The 21,702-nt window shown below is 32.7% G+C and overlaps 3 protein-coding genes across 3 annotated transcripts; all 3 read left to right on the top strand.

Annotated features, from left to right (window-relative positions):
- Window positions 1–1,713: 1,713 nt before the first annotated feature.
- On the top strand, window positions 1,714–5,716 carry LOC137808663 (syntaxin-22-like). The gene is made up of 7 exons (XM_068609904.1): window positions 1,714–2,084; window positions 2,718–2,811; window positions 3,102–3,241; window positions 3,504–3,578; window positions 4,153–4,310; window positions 4,427–4,527; window positions 5,280–5,716. Exons 1-7 carry the CDS (start codon window positions 1,897–1,899, stop codon window positions 5,343–5,345), a joined length of 822 nt encoding a protein of 273 aa, XP_068466005.1. The 5' UTR covers window positions 1,714–1,896; the 3' UTR covers window positions 5,346–5,716.
- A 5,167-nt stretch (window positions 5,717–10,883) lies between these two features.
- On the top strand, window positions 10,884–15,031 carry LOC137808662 (heat shock factor protein HSF8-like). The gene is made up of 2 exons (XM_068609903.1): window positions 10,884–11,471; window positions 13,372–15,031. Exons 1-2 carry the CDS (start codon window positions 11,214–11,216, stop codon window positions 14,536–14,538), a joined length of 1,425 nt encoding a protein of 474 aa, XP_068466004.1. The 5' UTR covers window positions 10,884–11,213; the 3' UTR covers window positions 14,539–15,031.
- Window positions 15,032–16,219: 1,188 nt separating this feature from the next.
- LOC137808660 (uncharacterized) lies at window positions 16,220–20,074 on the top strand. The gene is made up of 7 exons (XM_068609902.1): window positions 16,220–16,552; window positions 16,620–16,709; window positions 17,564–17,718; window positions 18,923–19,043; window positions 19,352–19,471; window positions 19,552–19,622; window positions 19,722–20,074. Exons 1-7 carry the CDS (start codon window positions 16,442–16,444, stop codon window positions 19,954–19,956), a joined length of 903 nt encoding a protein of 300 aa, XP_068466003.1. The 5' UTR covers window positions 16,220–16,441; the 3' UTR covers window positions 19,957–20,074.
- Window positions 20,075–21,702: the final 1,628 nt, after the last annotated feature.

The raw sequence follows: 21,702 nt of genomic DNA, 5'->3' as shown, positions 1-21,702 counted from the left end.
ATAAGAGAGTTTATTGGTGTTTTCTTTGTGTTTCTTGAAGTTCATACTGTTATAGTTGTTGAGTTTTATGGAGTTATACATGCTATGAAAGAAGCTCAAAAGATGGGGCTTACTAATGTCTGACGACTTTAATGTGATTCTGCCTTGGTTTGTGTTGCGTTTACGGCTATGACTAATGTTTTGTTAATGTTTCATAAGCGATGAAATATTTGTCTTAATTATTGTGGAAAAATCAAGTTTAGGGGATGTGTATGCTGATAAATTGACTAATTTATGATTTATTCATAAATAATTATTTCATTGGTACAATAGGCTTCCATCTAGTATGTTCTAATAGGTATAGCTACCTATGTATCGTTTTTGTGAACATATGTGTTTTGGTTTAGTCCCCCATATTTTTTGTATTTTTTTTCTTTTTTTAATAATATTTTTTTCATGTAATGACAAATGATAGTTGTTACTTGAGGTGTCAGCATAGCATAACTGAGATGTCAAGTTACATAGTGATAAAGTTCTTATAAAAAAAAGTTAGGTGTAGAAAAATAATTTAATAATATATTTGAACAATATATTCTCATTCTAAAAATTGCGCCTATACCGATCGGGATCGAGCGAGCCACATTACTTGGCCTCATTGATCGACCGACCGGGTGATCAACTACATTAAAGAACTTATTGACAATAAACAATTAAGAAAACATCCTATAAATCCAAGCCATACTCCATCAAATCCAGGCGACACATTGAAAAATCAACCAATATTGATTTATTGAAGATATGCTCCAGATATACCTTCTTACAAATTCGGGTGACAAGAACCTTCGCAAGTTTATTTTCGATCGAGTTCTAATGAGCTAAGGAGTGTAGTGTTTAAATTTGAAGGAGTGAAAGAACTTGAGTACAAGGGAGTACAATTGAGCGACGACCAATACCAACGATAAGAGTTACGGTCAATCTCAAATACTATCTATACCCACTTTATGTATACAATTACAATGTCAAAAAAATAAAATAAAATATATAATAATTAAATTAACTTTCAACATAACAAAGTCAATTATAAAATAATTGAATCTAATCCAACATTCTTATTCATAATAGCGACCTTATTCTTTAAAGATGATTATCAAAAACAAATTTCCTCTAACAGATTTATTAACATTTTTTTTAATGACAAGCAACTTAAACGATAATTTATATAAGTGAATATCAACTCGTATAAGATGCTAATTAACTTAATGAAATAATAAGGAAAAGTCATTCTGAACTTTCCTTCTCAAAGTCACAACACACGTTTTTTTTAAATTATAAAGTATATATTTGGTATTTAATTATAGTGATATTCAGTTACAAATGGTTACTATTGACATTAAAAAAAGTTAAAGAATATACACATGTTACGAAAATAAAATCCATTATTTCATGAAAAGAAAAAAAATATAATCTTATAAGTTTGTATTTATAAAAATAAATTTTAATATTTTAATATTAAACTTAATTAAAATGATTAGAAGTAAATGAACACCGTCCACGGTGGCTCCCTCTCACCACAATTTAAAACTAAACAAACACAACACCAATAATTAGGAGTTGTTAATTCACCACGACGCCACCAAAATAGAAGCTTCACTCCATCCTATGGAAGCCCGCCACGTGTCTCGAAGAGCGGGTCCACGTCAACGTAGCGGCAGGGAATTACAACCATAGAGACCCACCGAAGAAACTACCTCACCGAATCAAAATCTTCCCTTCGTTTTTTCCCTTTTCTTGCATTGCCCTAATTCCTCAAATTCCCCTCTCTGCATTTTCCCAGATCCCGGTAAACGCCACCTTCGCCTTTTCCCTCCCTTTCTCCGGAAAATTCCTCCGATTTTCTCGAGAAAGTGAAACGGAATTATGAGCTTTCAGGACATCGAGGCTGGCCGGCCCTTCGGTTCCCGGCGTGGCTTGGCCAACGGCAAGCAGGACCCCACGCAGGCCGTGGCTGCCGGAATATTCCAGATCAACACCGCCGTCTCCACCTTCCAGAGACTTGTCAACACCCTCGGAACCCCCAAAGACACCCCCGACCTCCGCGAGAAGCTGTTAGTTCTTCATCATCACACACTCAATTTTTTTCGTTTCGGCCAACTCATCGTAATTGACTTTTTATTTTCCGAAGAAAACGAAAAAAAAAAAAAACGTTCCCTCCCTCCTTTCCCCTTTCAACATCAAAATTGCCGAATCAGCTGAATTGCCGCTCGAATTACGATATTTGCATGTCGCTTGGTGTTTTGGGGATCGTTTTCGTGTAGATGGGCTTAGTTTGGGCGTGTTGTCGATTGAATTGCAGTGGGCTTTTTTTTGTGTGGATGATATGAGGTTACCTTCGTTAATTGTTGAAAAGTGGATGGGAGGAAGAATCATGATTGCTATCTCTGTAGCTTTGATCGAGGTTTTGTTTCTCTAGTGATATGCTAATTTTTCAAATCAGGAACATGACATTCTATGTAATGGAGCATTTGATGATTATGGTTATGCTATTGTAAAAGGTGGCTCTGTGATTCAAAGTAGTTAAAAAATGAAGCCGAGGGATGTTGGGAAACTGAACTCTTTTTTTTTAGCTTGCAAAGTGGATACTATCCCTCTTGTGTATTAAGTTTTGATTTGGTGGAACAAGAACCTCTTTGGCTCTTACTGTGGTTGACTAATATTTTAACCTATCTTAAAATTTACAGCCACAAGACAAGACTACATATTGGGCAATTGGTGAAGGATACATCTGCTAAACTTAAGCAAGCCAGTGACATTGATCACCATGCTGAAGTTAATGTAAGTTTGAACCTTTATCTTGTGTTTTACTGCATCTGCACGTGCAAAGCCGTTTGTTTATTTGGTCTCCGTCTCGGTAATTTGTGGTTTTCTTCCAAAATTTATTAACTCCTCCGAATACTGTTATTGCTTAAATTCTAACTGTCGTTTTCACTGAATTGTTAATTTTATAATCAATCTGCATCATTTTTTTAAAGAATACTGTGAAAGTTTGTTACAGGCAAAATCCTTTTGTACAGGGTGAACGACCTTCAATGCCTTTTACCTAAAAAGTTTTCTTAATTTTGCAGGCAAGCAAGAAGATCGCAGATGCTAAACTTGCGAAAGATTTTCAAGCAGTGTTGAAAGAGTTTCAGAAGGCACAGCGCCTTGCAGTTGAAAGGGAAACAGCGTACACTCCTTTTGTTCCCCAAGCAATCCTTCCTTCCAGGTGATTTATCAATTATAATTAGAGCCTATACAAATTTAGGGGCAAGACTGTGTTTCTCCTTTGTTTTGAAGAGTGTGGCTTATGCCGAATGGGACCTGTTTCTGAATGATGAAGACTAGATTAGGCTACTTTTAGAATTTTTGCAGTTTAATTTTATGCAATTGGTTTCTAGGTGATCGATTGTTCTTCTGTAGTCACTATAAGTGTTTAGTTTACCTTTGCCTACAAGGTTATGACATGGGATTTTCCTTTTGGCTTGCAGCTATACTGCTGGTGAATTAAATGTTGGTTCTGATAAATCACCGGAAGAGCGTGCTTTACTTGTGGAATCAAGGAGGTATTTTCTCATTTATGATTAGTAGTATATCAGTGATTTGCAGATTATTTTTATGTTTTATTGCTCTATTTCCAATATTTATGATGTGACAAAGCAATTTTTGAAATGTAATTTCGAGTCAATGATCTGGATTAATCATTTGAAAATTTTGAATAGGTGAAAAAGAGGATGCTTTTATTTATTTTTCTTTCTTGGTGATTCAGAGGAGCTGGAATCATGAATTGATCATGTCTACGCTGTTAAGTTTGATAGGATCATAGGACAACTGAATGCCAATTATTTATCAGGAAAAAGGCTCTTTCCAATTTAGCTGTTGCATTTAGTATCACAGCCTGACATATTCATCTGCAACATACATAGATTTGATACCAACTACCCAAAGCTCCCTTCTTCCCGCTTTTTTTTCTTTTATAATTTTCTGTGGTGCAATGGAATTGGTGGCATAATCACTGTTAGAATTATCCGTTGTGTCACTAAAGTAGAAGAACAACTGAATTTGTGTGTTATCAGAATTTTCAGATTCTCCACATTGCTTTATTTCAGTACCTTAGCTCTTGTTTTATTCATGCTGCAGGCAGGAGGTTTTGTTCTTAGATAATGAGATTGCCTTTAATGAGGCCATCATTGAAGAAAGGGACCAAGGCATTCAAGAAATACAGCAGCAAATTGGTGAAGTTAACGAGATCTTCAAAGATCTTGCTGTGCTTGTCCATGAGCAAGGAACCATGATTGGTAATTTTTTTCATTCCCTTTTCTTTTCCAGATTACGCATATCTTTGTATTTCTGTACGAAATTATTTTTCCATACTTGTTCATGTTCCTTAATGCCACTAAATTTCATTTTATAGATGATATTGGCTCCAACATTGAGAATTCCCATGCAGCAACTGCACAAGCAAAATCTCAACTTTTAAAAGCTTCAAAGACCCAAAGATCAAATTCCTCTTTGGTAATGTATCAATTTTCTAATTGCAATTAAATTACTGTTTGTTACACTAAAACTCCTTCTATGAAATGGCTTTTTATGTGTGGAATCTCCAGAGGAGATATCTTCTAAAGAGGTTTTGACTTAAAAATGACTCAGTATGGGCTTGTTGTGCTGATATTGTATTGACTTGCAAAATTAATTTATTGATGACTAGGGATTTATTTGAATAAACTCCTCCGTAAGTACTTTTACAAGAAAAAATATGAAGGAAAAATTAAATGAACTTATCTATAAATTAAAATTACCTAATGGATAAGCTAATATGTAGAATTTCTCAAGAACATTTCTAACTTATGCATGAACTAATTTTATACTATGGAGAAAAGTTTATTTTCATTTTATATTATTTTCTTCTTCTAGAAATACTTACAGAGAAAATATTCTAAACATACTATGCATGCAGCTTAAATCTTTGTAGGCGTTTTAGCTTATAATTTTCTTTAGTATTATAAGTTTGCATGGCATATTATTTGTTTTCCATTTGAAAGTAGGATTATTGCATCGTTGTCATAATAATATGGAAGGGAAGAAGTGGTTGATGGAATAAGTAATACCTTATGTAGTTTCCTACTTAAAGGAGTTACCATAGACTGTCTACCACCTTGAAAGCTTTGTTTTTGCAACGTTGGTCAAACCTTTGGTCTTTTTTTCACCCTTTTGAAATCTTGGTCTATTTCCCTTGTTAACCTTTTGTTCTTTTATTTTCTCTATAGACATGCTTGCTTTTGGTGATTTTTGGGATTGTGCTTCTGATCGTGATCATAGTTCTTGCTGCTTAGACAAATATTGTCTCAATTCCATTATGGAGTACATGCATATATACAGAGCAGCAGATATCATCTTCCTTGCTGAAGATATAACTTGATTTGTGTTTTGTCGGGTCTGGTGATTGACTGGAGTTTGTTGCATCTGATTTCAGTACATGATGTGGGAATTCCCATAATTTTGTTGTGGGGTGTTATGTTCTCTCTATATGTTAGTGTTTGGGGTTTTCAAATATGTCACGAATTATGTTGTAAGTCCTCTCCTTGTTTCTTTAATTAAAAAAGTATTAATTCTTTCATTTCCCTTGTAAATGCAACACTAAAACTGGCTGGTTGTACTGACTCTTCAGTAAAACCTTCGTATATGGTAATATGTTTCTGTTTTAGTGCTTTTCTTTCCCAAATTGGAACTATAATGTGTATGAAGAAAAAATGTGGATATATTTGATGAGTTTTGTCTGTGAATGACATCTATTTATTCGTGTGGGGGAACTTGCTCGTCTGTTCTATTCTGAAAGCCCCAAAAGCAGGAAAGGTGTGGAAAATTGCTATACTTTTTAGTATTTATTTTAGCTAATGGAAAACCTTTTTCATTGGAAGGTAAAATTCATCCTTCTAAGATTGGCCAATCCCTATAAAAAGGTAAAAAAGATTAAAAAAATATATGGAGCTTCCTGGCAATTTCTTCTAAGCTCTGAAAGCGACCTTTGAACTAATTAGTGTTATGTAATGTGCTCTTTGTAATTTAAGTACATCCTGTCTTGTCTCTGGTGGAGTTTGTAGTATAATGCATATACATCCAACCGTAGTTGAAAAGTTATCATGGATCATTTGTTTCCTTGCAGCATTTTACCCACTTCGTCTTTGTTGTGTACTCTATTGTTTATATCGGACCAATTAAAAATGTGGGTCAAAATGTGAGTAGATACTATCACAATTTTTTTAATCTTTTTTTTCTGTAACTATGTGGATCAAACTTTTGATTTTAAGCAGAAAGTTTTAGGTGCTGGGAATCTCAAAGTAACGTCGTCTATTTGGAATTATAAGTCTAAGAAGATAAGGAAAATTGTGGAAGATGTTAAGTGAGTCAAAATGTTTTGGATGGAGGGATAAAGAATCGAGGTGGTGGAATAAAAATGTTTAAGACAAGGTAAAAAAATAAAATGATTTAAATTCTTGTATAAGTGTAATAATATTGAAAACTGGACAAAGTATCATAACAATATTGGAAACTAGACAAGGTATCATGACAATGTTGGAAACTAGACAAAATATCATAACTGGGTTAAGACAAGTTGTGAATGAAGCACACAATCTAAAGTCCTTGAAGAGTTTTACAAATCCTTAGGACAAAGAAAAGAGAAAGTAAGGACTCTTTCTTCATGCACCTCCATATCCATATGTTATTTTGACACCTTGATACAAAACATGAAAATATTTTTTTATCCTTATTGTGTCACATATGGATTTGATAGTAGCTTCTAGAAATATTTTTTTATCCTTATTGTGTCACATATGGATTTGATAGTAGCTTCTGGATTATGTAATCTGGACACGCATTTGAAAAAAAGCTTCCAGATTACATAATTCAGAAGTTAAAAAAAACTTTCAGATTATGTAATCTGAAAACTAATTATGCATCTGAAAAAAACTTCTGGATTATGTAATCTAGAAATTAATTATGAATTTGAAAAATAATTTTCGAATTATGTAATCTAGAATATTACATAGGGATATTTTTAGAAATATGAAAATTTATGGAGATGGAAGAAGAATATATGAGATGCTGAAGAAACAGTCGAAAGTAAGGTATATGAGATTGTCAAAAATAGAGAAACGAATACAAGAGATTTGGATCAAGAATGAATAAATGGAGAAAGTTTTGGTTGCAGATCATGATACTATTCTTATTGAAGTTTGGAAGTGTGTTGGAAAAAAAACTTTCATTTGGTTCACTACGCTTTTCAATAGGATTTTGAGATTATGAGTAAAATAAAAATACTTTGGTTCTATGTTAAGAACAAATAAGATATTAAAAATTGTACTGTCTACAAATATACAAATTTATGAAAAAGATGATTGAACATAGACTAAGAGAATGAACCAAAATTATGGAGATTCAGATCAGTTTTATTTTAAGAAGGTAACATGAGCCATTTTTTTATACGTAAGGTGATCAAAATGAGGTTTTATGGTAAATAATGGTTTATATATGATTTTAATTGAGTTGAAACAAAATTATGATTAAGTGTAAAAAAGTGTTGTGAATGACTTCAGAAGAATAAAAATGTTCTCATAACTTCTATTAGGGCTATATTAGACATATATCACACTTTCTTTTTATAAGAACATTTCAATAAAATGAGGTGGTTGGAAAAAATATAAAATCTATAAAAAAAGGGATAAAATCATACACTGTGAAAATTTGGAATTAAGCATTTGTACGTTGAGATTATGAACACTATCTATCAAAAAGACGAAAATGACCTTAAATAAAATGGGATACATATAAAAATACATCTGAATTTTTTTCTAGATGGTGATTTTTTTTATTTAGAATAAATTTTTGATTTTTTTCGTGATTTTTTTATTCTTAATAAGATTTTGATTTTGATTTTCAGATTTTTATTTCTAAAACATAATAATTTTTTCCAATCTACTTTTTCGAAATGTATTATTTCTAATTCTTGATTTTATTTTTTGAAAGGAAAGACATTTTTGAAAAATTTAAATTATATCATACTTCCATCATCTTTCCAGTTTTTGAATGTTTTATCCTTAATACCAATAATGAATTGGAGTAAGTTTGATTCTAAGATGGTAAAATATATGTCTTAAAGTTATCTTGATATATCCAAAACTTACAATTAAGACATTGGTCATTTAAGAAACCATAACTATTAAGCTTAATGATTCCCCATAAAGCATAATATCTTCTTGAAGATGACTTTTCAAATATGCAAATTGGAACACCAAACTATGCTAAGATAGGTGAAACTCCTCCTCCAAGAGATTATGAACCCTCCAACAAGATATGTTCGCAAACCCACTTTTTTTAAAATTAAAAATAAAAATAGTTTAAAAGATTAACTTTTTTGCATTTATTTTAATGATGTAACTATGCAACAATATTGCAATATAAATCATTAACACTTACAAATTAAGTTATTATTATCAATTACAATAAAGTAATTTAGGATGTAAGACAATCATTATTTTAATTTATCCAATTAAAGACATAATTAATTAATTAAAAACTTAAAAAATATTTATATGATTAATACTATTTTAATATATAATCAATAAAAATATATAATTTAAAAAAATGGTGGGCCAACCCACTAGTCCGTTATCCTGCTTTCTGTGTGGCAGAATAAGATTTATAATCCGTTTTACTATGTCAGGCCAGTTCGTCCCATCCTATTTTTAGCGGGCTAAAAACATGCCGAACTAAAATGGGCTTGACTAACCCGTTTTGTCTTCCTTAATTTTTAAGAGAATAAACATCATATGCATTTGTCTATTAGATTTAGTCCAACTTAATAAAATAACTATTAACAGAGGATGACTAAATTATTATCATGGAAGAAAAGCTTAATCAATTCACTAGAAATGATGTTTGAAGCAAGTTGGTAACAAGAAAATATTTGGTTACAAAAGTCATCATACATATTTTATGTTACATTACTTATAACAAGTACCAACAAGAAGTATTATGTATATGTTGTGGTTGAACTTCTAATTCATTTTGGATCATTATTTCGCTCTATATGTCAAAAAGTTATCCAAGTACAAGATTTGGATTAGCTTGAAGTGGATATCATAAAAACACTTTGTCAATTGGAAATGATCTTCCCATTTAGGTTTTTGACATAATTATGCACTTACCTATTCATCTACCAGATGCAATGAGATTAATTGGTCATCTTCAGTTTTGGTGGATATATCCCATTGAAAGATACTTACATAAACTTAAAAGTTATGTTCAAAACAAAGTTTATCCAAAAGGTTCTATTGTTGAGGGCTATTTGGTAGAAGAAGCATTGACTTTTTGCTCAAGATATTTGCAAAAGGATGTAGAATTAGTCTTATATCTACTCTTGTTGATGGTTGGAACAACTCTGGTTAGTATCTTTCTCCGGATATTTGTAAGATGCTCTTTGATTTGCTTGGTGTTCCTAATTGGAGGATGAAACTTCTTAATAAGAAAATTGCCAATAATTTTTTTCTCCTCTCCTTATTACTACGAGAAGTTAATTTGATCTAATTCCATTCCTCCTAATAAATCCTAATACTTGTAAACATAAAACTCACAATTCTAGATCCCATGGTTATTGATTTAAAAAAATCAGCAAACCAAATCTCCCAACTTGGTAACAAAATTTAGGATTTACTTAAAAAAAGCCATTTTTTCTTCTATATACAAAAGAATAATATTTAGTTACTTTTTTTGGGAAAAGAGTAGTTGAATAAATATTTATGATTAGCTAGACTTTTTCCTATAAAAGTTGCAAACTTAAACACAACAGTCCAAAATTTATTTTCTTCCTAAGTGTTTTTATCTTTTCCTCATGTCATTTTCACCAATTGTCAAAAGGAGGTCTTCCATCAGTGTCAAGCTTTCCCTAAATAAACAAAAAAAGACAAACACAATTATTGGCTAAAGCTTGTTTAAAAGACAATTTTAATGTTCATCATTAACTAAATATAAAGCAAGTACAATAATGCACATATATATATATATAATATTTATATTTATATGTCTAAAAGAAATCAAAATTATATCAGTATGATTTTTATTAAATATTACCTAAATTAATAATTTTCAATTAAGCTATAACTTATTATTAAATTTAAAGTGTCTTTCATTTAAATCACACATATATATATATATATATATGAAATTTTATGTTAATCTAAAATTATTTGAAGTATTGTTTACATAAATTAAATCAATTTAACACATACTTTTATACTTTTAAAAATATAAATAGTTATATTTATTATTATTATTGTCATTTAGTTTTAATTTTTTTATATGAATAATTATTAATTATATGAAACTAAGATATAATTATTACAACAAAATAATTTTTAATAAATTTAACAATATACTAAGTAACTTAGAACATTAATATTAAATTAAAAAATAATTTTATGTTTTAAGTAATTCATATGAAATGACAAAATATTTCATTGTATTAATAAAATGAGATATATTAAATAAGGGTAAAATCGGAAAAAAGTGACTACATAAAAAAAACGTTTATAATGAAAAATCCCCTTTATATATTATAAGAAGTGGACTTTAAGAACTCAATCCTATAAAACTAACTTATGAGACAAAGTTTATACCTAATTTATATACAATGAAATATGTGGGATGTCCAAAATATATAGTTATAGATAAATAACATATATTTGATATTAATTATAATAATATAACAATATTCTTAAATAAATAAAAAATTATTTATTAAAATCTAAAGTGTATGTTTTTAATGTTGAACACACATCATCCATTTTATTACCTATAGAGTTACAAATCAAAGTACCATAACTTCGTGTTCCCTTTCCCACAGATATTTTTCTTTTCTAGAAAATGTAGATCGTACGGTCTCAATTCTCACACAGATATAAATTAATGGCCATTTTGATTCCTGACCCCATCATCGTCTAGATCTTCTCTCTGTCTGTAAAAATTTTCCCACTTGTTCCTTTTCCAACACTATAATATATATATATTTGCATCCCTCACTCCAACTAGGGTTTATGTTTTTTCTTCTCTCTCACTTCCATAGAATACAAGATTACCCAAAACCCAACCCAGATTTTTTTTTTCTTTAATTTTCGCTACAGATTTTGTATTATTGAAATTGTGAAATGGAGGGAGCGGGCAGTGGCGGCGGAGAAGTGTCGACGGCGGCGCCGACACCGATTCCGAACGCGAACGCGCCGCCGCCTTTCCTGAGCAAGACGTACGACATGGTGGACGACCCTTCGACGGACTCGATTGTGTCGTGGAGTCCGGCGAACAACAGCTTCATTGTTTGGAACCCTCCGGAGTTCGCCAGAGACCTTTTGCCCAAACACTTCAAGCACAATAACTTCTCCAGTTTCGTTCGCCAGTTAAACACCTACGTAAGTAAACCCCTTCCGAGTTTCGTTTTCAACGCATGTGCCATGATTTCCCAGTAATTGTCCGTTCGATTGGCTGTTTCCGATTGGGAAATGGTGGGTTTTCCTTGAATTGTTCTTTGTTTTTATCGTCCGTGGTCGTTGAAATTGGAATTAAAATTGAGGAAGTAACTGTTGTTGAATTTACTTCAACTGCTCTCTCGGAAGGTTTCAAAACATGTTTCAGAAGTTAGAAAAGAGTGTGATTATGTATGTCTCGGATAATTTATGGGTTGTTTTGCTTTGATGATTATGAAGAATGAATGGTTTGCGTCTCTTGTTTATTGGGATGGAGCACGTGAGGGGAATGTGATTAAACGTATATTTGCCAGATAAGTTACTTGATTGCTTGTTTATTTGTGTGATACTCCAGGCATGTTCGTTGATTGATCTATCCTCTATTTTGAGGGGATGCGTCAATGTTCGGTGCAAAAAAACTAGAGAGTGATTAGATCCGATGATATGTTATGATACTTTAAAATTTGATTCTAGGCTGGTTTTACTAGGTTGAATGTGTAACTTCATTTTGAGTATGGAAAATTATTTGATTTAGGTTGAGTTTGTCTATTTTCTTACTGTGGAAAGTTGAGGATTAGGATTTTGTAGAAAATGACCTGGTGGCTCAGCCGAAGCAATGACCATTTGTTAGGAAAATGGAATTAACAATCTTTGCAACCACGTTTTGTGCATTGCGGATACCCCTAGCCTGAGTTAGTTATGACTTCTTTCATCGAATTTATGGAGTTAAGTTAGATTTAAAATCAACTTTTAAGAAGACATAAAAAGTTATCCTAGATCTATTGTTGGATCACTTGCTTTTGCCATGCTCGAAGCTGGTAGCCTTAGGCATAGAGGGTAGCGTTGAAATGCCTCCTTAATTGTGATCAACCCTAGGCAACTCTAGTTGTGGCATATTTGGGGGTTGGACTAATTGTAGCTTCAAGGGTAGTGATTTAGTTTTTCATTAACTAGTTGTGGCAAATCATGGAGTTATTGTGCCATCACAGTCACTACTGATTATTCACGACCATTGTGGCCCCCTCTGTTTTGGCTGTGCTTCTCCCTCTAGTTTGCGCCTCACTATTTGTTAGGAAAGCATAGTTGTCGTTGTGCATCCACTTATGGTCTGAATTTCACCATTCACATGGGTTTATTGTCATTTTCTTGTCACTCTACTGCAGGGCATTCTTTGCTCTTGTTTGTAGCAACTCCTGTCCTGTTCTGTCCCACCTCTGTTCTCAAGGTTTTTTCTTGTCTGTGCAGTGTACAAAGACCTCTGTTTTTTTTATTTTTTTATTTTATTATTGAAAATATTGTTTTTAAATTATTTTGTCATTCACTAGAATTGTAGTCTTTTTCTCAAATTGAGTGTAGATTCATTATTTTTCCATCGGAGTCTGGGTTTAAGAAACAAGTACGATTGAATTATTATAATATATATCAAATTTAATGTAATAGAAATGCACACACACAAGTTCAGTAGTGCATGTGTTTCTGCTAGTTTGCAATATACAAATCATAAATAATTTATCTTGGATGCATAGTCTTGAGGTAGGCTGCTTTTCTCTGGTATATGGGATTAACAACTTTGCTTAGAATGTATTTCCCATGAACCAGTCTCGGGCTATGGAGGAACCTATGTGATATAGATGTGGGTTAAATGAATTACTTTGTTTTGTTACCCACTCAACCTTTTTGTTATATTGTTGCATCTTATCCATATGTTACCATTTGTCATTTCATCTTTCCCCATTTTCGACTGTTTGTCCATGCCAACTATTATGTTGTGTATATCAAATAAAAAGTTTTGCATTTGGCCTCCTTGTGACCTTTTCGTTTCTTACAACAATTCATCATTAAGCAGGGTTTTAGGAAGGTAGACCCAGATCGCTGGGAATTTGCAAATGAGGGATTTTTAAGGGGTCAAAAGCACCTGCTTAAGACTATATCTCGGCGGAAACCTGCCCACGGTCATAGTCATCAACAAGCACAACAAGTACATGGACAGAGTTCATCCGTTGGAGCTTGTGTAGAAGTTGGGAAGTTTGGACTTGAGGAAGAGGTTGAGATTCTCAAGAGAGATAAGAATGTGCTCATGCAAGAGCTTGTGAGATTGAGGCAGCAGCAACAATCTACTGATAACCAGCTGCAGACTATGGTTCAGCGCCTTCAGGGAATGGAGCAACGACAGCAACAAATGATGTCATTCCTTGCAAAGGCTGTTCAGAGCCCTGGTTTCTTAGCTCAATTTGTACAACAGCAAAATGAGAGTAATAGACGCATAACAGAGGCAAACAAAAAACGTCGACTGAAGCAGGAAGGTATTGGTGAAATGGAACATACGGCTACTTCTGATGGGCAAATTGTTAAATATCAACCCCTGATAAATGAAGCAGCAAAAGCAATGGTTAGGCAAATAATGAAATTGGATGCTTCTCGACTAGAATCTTTCAGTAATAACCCCGATAATTACTTGATTGGTGATGATCATTCATCACCATCCAGTGAAATGGACCGGGGAAACTCTTTGACTCGATCTTCTGGAGTAACACTTCAAGAGGTCCCTCCAACTAAAGTGATGTCTTCTTATGTTCCATCTGCAACAAGGACTCAAGGGCATGGTCCTTCAATATCTTCTCCTACTCAAACAGACGAAATCATGCCAGACCTTTCTACAATACCAGATATAGTGGCAGGAAATATTCTGGATATTCCTCAAGAAAATTACATGGCACCAGAGACGGGTGGTGACGGATACATGGATCCTGCTTCATTTGGAGTAGATATGTCACTGCCCCTTGATTTTAATAGTATTTCACCTGAACCAGATATCGATGATTTGTTGAACAATCCTAACTTTTGGGATGATATTGTGCGAACTCCAGTGTCAGAGGATATTGAAACGAATGGTGGTGAATTATTCATGGAGAATGAGCTGCAGCCAAGTGAAAATGGATGGGAAAAATCTCAACATATGGACCTGCTTACTGAGCAGATGGGCCTACTTTCTTCTGATGTAGAGAAAAGTTGAGTGTTCTATGAAAGGCTAATTCTCCCTGCACCAGATCAATTCTGATATGCACCCATATTTTTTTGAAACTCCAAATTGCCCTTGTTACCTTTCCGGATTTTCATATTTGGAATGAAAAAAAGCTTATGGATCTTGTCTTCCAGAAGACATTCATGTGTTGTAGATGGTCATATCCGAAAATGTTCTTATCCCAAAGACACATCTCAGTTCTTGATAGACAATTTTTTGGGTGCGGGTCACAATTGATATGGTGAAGGGAGAATTAGCGCTATGAAAGTGTACATTAATAATTCATATTGTTCAAGGTAGCCTTATCCCCAAGAGTGAGTGATGTTCTTTTGGTACTAATTACACCTGCAATTGCTCACTCAGAACTAACATGCATTTTGTTTAGTCTGGTATAGTTTGTGCATATGAGACCAAAACTAATTCTCCTTTTTGTAGCTGATATTGATTTTTCCTTATATTTTATGGAAGTTTAACTGTGAGCTCATTGTAGCGTCTGGTGCTATAATGTTTTACAAAGCAACCATTAAAACAATCTCAAACATTTTTAAATCTAAAGAACTGGACTATTTTTTTAATTTAAAAATTAAAGTGAGATTTATTTCAATTTTAAGGACTAAAAATATAATTAAAATAAAAGTAAAAGCTAAGTTTAAATATATTTACTTCAAATATGACTCCTGAATATATTTAAATCGCTAATATTTTCCAATTGATTTTTTAGCTTTTATTATCCATAATTATACATAGTAATTTTTTTAGTGTATTCATAATCGTCAAACATTTACATAAATTAAGAGGAGTAAAGAAAAAAATAAAATACGAAATTAATATGGTTGAAAATAAATTAAAAATGATCAAATAAAATGTGTAATAATAGGGTTTTGTAACCCTATGTACATTTATAGGGGTTACCAAACCACAATGATTTAGTAGGATTTTAAAATGTCAAGTTTTTCAGTTTTTTCGAGTTTGTTGGGAAATCTGATAGCCACAATATTATTATGAAAAAAAACATGAATAATGCATTTAGGGGGATTAAAATAATTGAAAATGTAAAAAGTAAATCCAATTAAATATATTTTTTTAGCGTCTATTGAACCATTAAGTTTTCATGAAATAATACTCCATCAATCATGAAAAATATGAAACTAGGTATTTTGCAATGGGTTAAAATTTTAAAGCGTCATAACTGATAATCTTGCTAAAAATAATTTAGAATTTATTTATAAAAAATAATTTTATTAATATAATAAACTTTCATCTATTTTTTTTAAAGTTATTTATTAATAAATATTTGTAAATTTTGTTAATATATAAATTTTAGTCTAGATATTAAATTTTATAATAATATCAATTTTTTTATAAAAAGGATAAATTAAAGGGTCATGGAAACCCTGCGAGAGGATTTGATTTTATTGACATTAATAATAAATATTTTGTGGTGAATTTATATTAGATATTAAACAGGATAATTTGTTTTTTTTTAATAGTGATTTTTAGATTTTATATAATTTATTCAATTATGCAATAATAGTCTTTAAAGACATAAGTTTTGGTTTGAGTATAATTTTTTAATTTAGGTTCAATTTAGCAATAATGAAAATGTATCTAACAAGTAAATATTTTAAGAGCAAAACAATAATTTTTAAATAAAGTATTTGGATAATTTTTTAAAATCAGTAAAAAAGTCTGAGAAATTATGAATTTTACTCAGCTTTCTTCGAACAACGAAGCCACCAAAATGAGGGAAGGTGAAGAACAAAATCTTCTCGACGACGTCGTTTAGCAGTGTAGCAAATTTGTACAGTGAAAGTGTGTAGTTCATATGTTAGGTTGTAACCTTGATTGAGTAGTAGTGAGTGGAGTTTGGTAAAGAAGGGTTTTGGGAAGAAGAATGAGCGATTCGGGCATGGAGGAGGAAGAAGCACCAGACCTTATCTGTGAGCTCGAGAACGTTAATGGCTTAGTGGACGCGCTCACGGCCGTTCGGTGGAAGCGGCAGCAGGTGATAATAACCCCCTCCTCTCCCACTCCTTCATCTTTCACAACTCACTCCTTAACTACCTTCCTAGGACGCTGTGCTGGAGTTGTCGGAACACGGCATCGTTTTGATCGTCGAAGAAAGCGGTTGCCTCCAAGCCAAGGTTTATCTTAAACGAGAGGTACCAATTTCTTCAATTCATTCCACTATTATTTATTGGTTCTTTTTTTCCTCTGGCCATCTATGAGGGCTCCGACACACCTACATTCATACGAAACTTGTACGACACTCTTACGACATTTATAGGCACTCCTACGACACCTATAAGACACCTAGACTTATATGACACTTATAAGACACTGTACAACTTATAAGACACTCGTACAACACTTGTACGACATTTATAGGACACTTGTACGTACGACACTTGGTAGGACACTCGTACGACACTTGGTAGGACACTTGTAGAACACTCGTACGACACTTGTAGGACATTGTACGACATTTATAGGACACTCGTACGACACTTAGGACACTTGTACGTACGACACTTGGTAGGATACTCGTATGACACTGGTAGGACACTCGTACGACACTTGTAGGACACTCATATGACACTCGTACGACCCTTATAGGACACATATCGGTAAAGTTTTCAGTTTAAAAATTATTTGTTGGATTTCTGACAAGTTCTAACATAATTTTAAAAAGGAAAAATACATTAATTTTCTGAAAACTCAAATTTATTGTATAAATTTTTATTATGACTATAGAAATAAGGAACAATTTTTTTTGAACCAGCCATAAAAAATATCTTTCTACTAAGAAAGAAAACTGAAACATGCTTGTGGACATAAATTTTTATTATTAATTTATATAATTTATAATTATGTAATATATAGACCCTTGTCTTATATTTTAGAGATTATACATGTCTTCGTGTTCGTGTCGTATCAGTGTCCGTGTCAGTATCTCCGTGTCAGTATCTATTTTATATAACTCGCCATTTGAGTATTTTGTGGTGTTTATTTGCAGCTTTTCATTCGGTACGACTACAAGGCAAGGGGACGACCTCGTTTTGGACTGAGTTTGGGGTATTTCGTTGATTGCTTGAACGCCTTCTCGCTTCCTGGTCAATCTAGCGTTATTCAGATTCAATATCCTGGTCCTGACATGCAGCTTCTTCTCAAGTCTGTAACTAACTATTCCCTTCCCTGTTTTTTTTTTCATTTATAATTTGGAATCAATTCTTGAAACTATGAACATTGTTGTTAGCACTACTTCAATGGGTAGAATGTTAAATGGCATCTGAACAAACTTCTACTTGTGGACTGTGGTTGCTGTGTTAAATGACCTTAATGACTCTTCAACTTGAGGAATATTACTATCAAATCATGTCAGTGCATTCATGCAAGATGATGATACAGCCCATTAGTTCTATTTCCTATAAATCTCCTTCTTGACTTGAATTCTACCATGTCTTATTAGGAACTCAATCCACGTTTTACTAACTCTTAGCCAAATTTTAACTTTCAAAAGCATCATGAATGGAATCATGGTATGTTTGTTGCAAATTTTTGTTTGCAACAAACGAGACACTCGTGGGTCATGGCCATTAGCTATTAAATATAAGTTTAACCCTGCATAATTTTGAAGATAATAGTCAAGGAACGAGTGTAATTTAACAGGTTTGAATCGAAACAAATGATGGGAGTGATGATAGTTTGTTGGGGACTGTAGTGGCATCGGAGAGGTACCAGGTCATGTTGTAGTCTATGGCCACTAAGGTAGTACATTGGATCATGTCTTTACAAGATAAAAATAACTTGGTGAAAACAACAAAGTTCTGTTCACACCATTCATACTCAAACATTTGGAAATAGAAAACAATCAAGCAGATATTTTTGTTTCATTTTCACCCTATATCTTTCCAAAAAATCATACCAAATTTGTCTTAGCAAACTCTGTTTTAAGTGCTAGTGAAGATGCTTCAATGGGATGTGTAAGTAAACAATTGTCTTGCCAATTAGGGTTTTTATTCTAAAATCTGTAATAGTGACAAATCTTGGACGGAAAGGAATCTGTATATTGCATGCAAATCCCCGTCCAGGGGATAAAATTATTATTACTGAGAACGGAGGAACAGTATAAGGAAAAAACTAGTGCATATAATCCCAAATCTAATGTCCTTCCATTCACATAATCAAAGGATAACTTCTACCTTTCTTCATTTTTTAATATTCTCTGTCAAGTATGCACTTCTGGTTCAATCTGTTATTCCATTATGTGATAGCCATGATGATGATTTATTCCATAAGATTCTTGATAGCTCAATGAAACATTTTGTAGAATTTTCTTGTCTTTTTCTTAAATATGCTTTCTCCACTTCTTTAGATCTGTAGATTCGCTGGATGCCAGTATTTGTGCAGAGATCAGAACAAGGATTCCAGATACTATTGCATGGAACTATAATTTTGAACCTGCAGGAGCCAACCCTTTAACCTTTACTGTTAAAGTATGCCATCAATTTCACATATCAAATTCAAATTCTGCTTCCATGATTTATTATCTTCTAAATCTGACTCATTTTTTACACTGCATTCATAAAATAAAAGTTGTTGCTTATGAATTCTGGACTATGAAGTCCAATAAGTTGCTTTCAATGAACCCTTTGATATGATGAGCATGGTTTATGCTTCTGTCAACTCTGAATATATACTCTATGGAAAATACATGATTTTCTAAAGTCCACACTTGTGAAAAAAAACATATTTCTTTTGTATATTGTTAACTGATATTCTGATTATTAATCCAAAAACCCAGTCTGCGGCACTAAAGGAAGCTATTGAGGATCTTGAATGGCCCGGATCAAGCATCGAGATTATTCTAGAGCCAGATCCTCCTTCTGTTACATTAAGAGCCGAAGGACATGGAGACTTACAGGTTTGTATTGTTTTCAACTGGAATTATAAAATGTTTGTATTGTTGATCATATACACACTTTTTTTTCTTCTTTTTTCCAGATAGACTTCATGTATTATGTCAATTCAGAACTCTTGGTAGCATTTCAGTGTGATCATCGAACTTCTTTCAAGTACTACTTCTTTTCCCCTTTTTTTATAACTATTGTTTGTGTCAGTTATCCTTTTCTTGCAGTCAATTAATCTGTCATTGCTCTGCATTTTATCAACAGGTACAAATATAAGTTCCTCAGAGCAACAACTTCCAACATGCCTAGCACTGTTATTAAAGAAAACAGAGGAAGTAAGTTAAGCATTGGGAGAGGTGGAATGTTAAAAGTTCAGCATTTGGTTTCAATATCAAAACCATCTGTGTCACACACATATGTGGATGCAGTTGGCTATCAGCAACCAGGTAGAATAGCCCATATTGAATTCTTTGTGAAACCAGAGGAAACTGAGGACTAAACGAATGATTATTAGTTATTATAAAGGAAAATGTATCTTATTGATTTTCACACATTGTTTTTCTAACAAAATCAAAAATTGGTGAGCTCTTAAGAAAGTGGCAAAATGATTTGTTTTCTCTGTGGGTCTATTGAATTGATGTAGTTTTGGCTAACAGAAGGCTGCAATAGAAATTCCATTTGTCTCAAAATGGCCTAAGAAGTTGACACATAACCACATGTACTGAATTTTAGTTCCTAAGCACTTTGCCTAAGCCACTAACACCAAGAGAAGATTCAACATTTCTTTCCATATCTGTCCATATTGCTAAAATCAACCAAATTTCTCAAGCAATACATACAGTTTAAGTTCAAATGTGATTTAAAGTGAATTGGTCACTAGTACTCAACTTCAAGAATTTTTAACTTTGAAGATTGTGTTTTAATTCATTTGGATAGGTCATGAGATCGTGAAACATTTTAGTTGTTATTAATTGATGAATTATGTATTTGATTGTATTTTATGACTTATCTTTTATGTGTGAAAAAGGGAAAAAAGGTTTAGCTAGATTTACATACAGTTATTTCTGGGTAGAATATTTTGAAATTGGATATTGATTGAAGTAGGCATAGTGGTGGTCATAAAAAATTGTTAATTTGGACGTTAGTTTGGAATCACTGGAACATTGTGTTTAGTTTTTATAGACATGGTAGGAGTTGAGGAAATAATTTTTAAATTTTTAAATACAAAGAGACTTTTAAATTTTACAATTCAGAAAATGACTTTCAAAATTTGGAAACTAACTTTATGTTCCAAATTCTAGAATTTAAAAGTGATAATGACTTTCAAATAGACTTTTCCCCTAAAGTGTGAAGGTAGATAAAGAAATGTAGAGTTTTCACCTAAAGTGTGAAGGTACATGAAGAAATAATAGAGGTGCAGGAAGAACTGCTAAATGTCAAACAAAACAATGCCCACACTATCAAATTGGGTTAGTCCACCGAATTCAAAAAGGCTAATTCTCTATGCACCAAATTAATTGTGGGCAGTTTCTTCCTGCACCCCTACATTTTTCTTCCTGCACCCCACAATGTTATGCAAAGACCAAATTGTCCCTATTATTCTTTAAAAACCCTAAAATGCACTTGAACTATATTTATTTTTTGCATTATGGATTATGAAATCCGGAAAAAATTCGGATTGACACTTTCGGTAAAATTTTGGATCCACCAATCCGTAATTCAAAATATGCATCATTCAAAAAAAGCATTCTGGATCCACCAATCTGTAACAGAAATATGCATTCCAGATTCAAAAATCTGTAATTTAAAAAAAAAAAGCATTCCAGATCCATGAATCCGTAATAGAATTAGACTTCCGGATTCAGCAATCCAAAAATCAATAATTTATGCAAAAATTGCTTCTAGAACACCCCCTCATCCGGAAAAAAAAATATTCAGTTCCGGATTGTTGAATCCGTAGCACACTCCCAGATTCTTATTTCCGGTAACCACGGTGTCCTTTTTCAAATAAAATATTAAGGCCAATTTCGGGATTTAGAAAATTTTAGGGGTGCAGGAAGAAAAATGTAGGGGTGCAGGAAGAAGAAGCCTTAATTGTGACAGGACATTGCACATAAAATGTCTATTTTACCCTTAATATTCCTAATATTTATACCGTAATAAAAAAAAACAGTTTTGGATATGCAAATCTAGAACTGAGACGTGTCTTCCCAATATGACCAGTACAAGAATGTCTTTCGTACGT

The sequence above is a fragment of the Phaseolus vulgaris genome, chromosome 3 (genome assembly GCF_000499845.2).
Source record: "Phaseolus vulgaris cultivar G19833 chromosome 3, P. vulgaris v2.0, whole genome shotgun sequence".
Taxonomy (NCBI): Eukaryota; Viridiplantae; Streptophyta; class Magnoliopsida; order Fabales; family Fabaceae; genus Phaseolus; species Phaseolus vulgaris.
Note: the sequence above shows the minus strand (reverse complement) of the source record. Positions and strands in the feature narration are given on the sequence as shown.

Excerpts from the sequence above, each read along its gene's own strand:
- LOC137808663 (XM_068609904.1), top strand. The coding sequence starts at position 1,897 with ATGAGCTTTCAGGACATCGAGGCTGGCCGGCCCTTCGGTTCCCGGCGT. Across the intron at positions 2,812-3,101 it reads ATCACCATGCTGAAGTTAAT|GCAAGCAAGAAGATCGCAGA; the intron begins GTAAGTTTGAAC and ends TTAATTTTGCAG. Across the intron at positions 4,311-4,426 it reads TGAGCAAGGAACCATGATTG|ATGATATTGGCTCCAACATT; the intron begins GTAATTTTTTTC and ends TTCATTTTATAG.
- LOC137808660 (XM_068609902.1), top strand. The coding sequence starts at position 16,442 with ATGAGCGATTCGGGCATGGAGGAGGAAGAAGCACCAGACCTTATCTGT. Across the intron at positions 16,553-16,619 it reads TTCGGTGGAAGCGGCAGCAG|GACGCTGTGCTGGAGTTGTC; the intron begins GTGATAATAACC and ends CTACCTTCCTAG. Across the intron at positions 19,623-19,721 it reads GATCATCGAACTTCTTTCAA|GTACAAATATAAGTTCCTCA; the intron begins GTACTACTTCTT and ends TTTTATCAACAG.
- LOC137808662 (XM_068609903.1), top strand. The coding sequence starts at position 11,214 with ATGGAGGGAGCGGGCAGTGGCGGCGGAGAAGTGTCGACGGCGGCGCCG. Across the intron at positions 11,472-13,371 it reads TTCGCCAGTTAAACACCTAC|GGTTTTAGGAAGGTAGACCC; the intron begins GTAAGTAAACCC and ends ATCATTAAGCAG.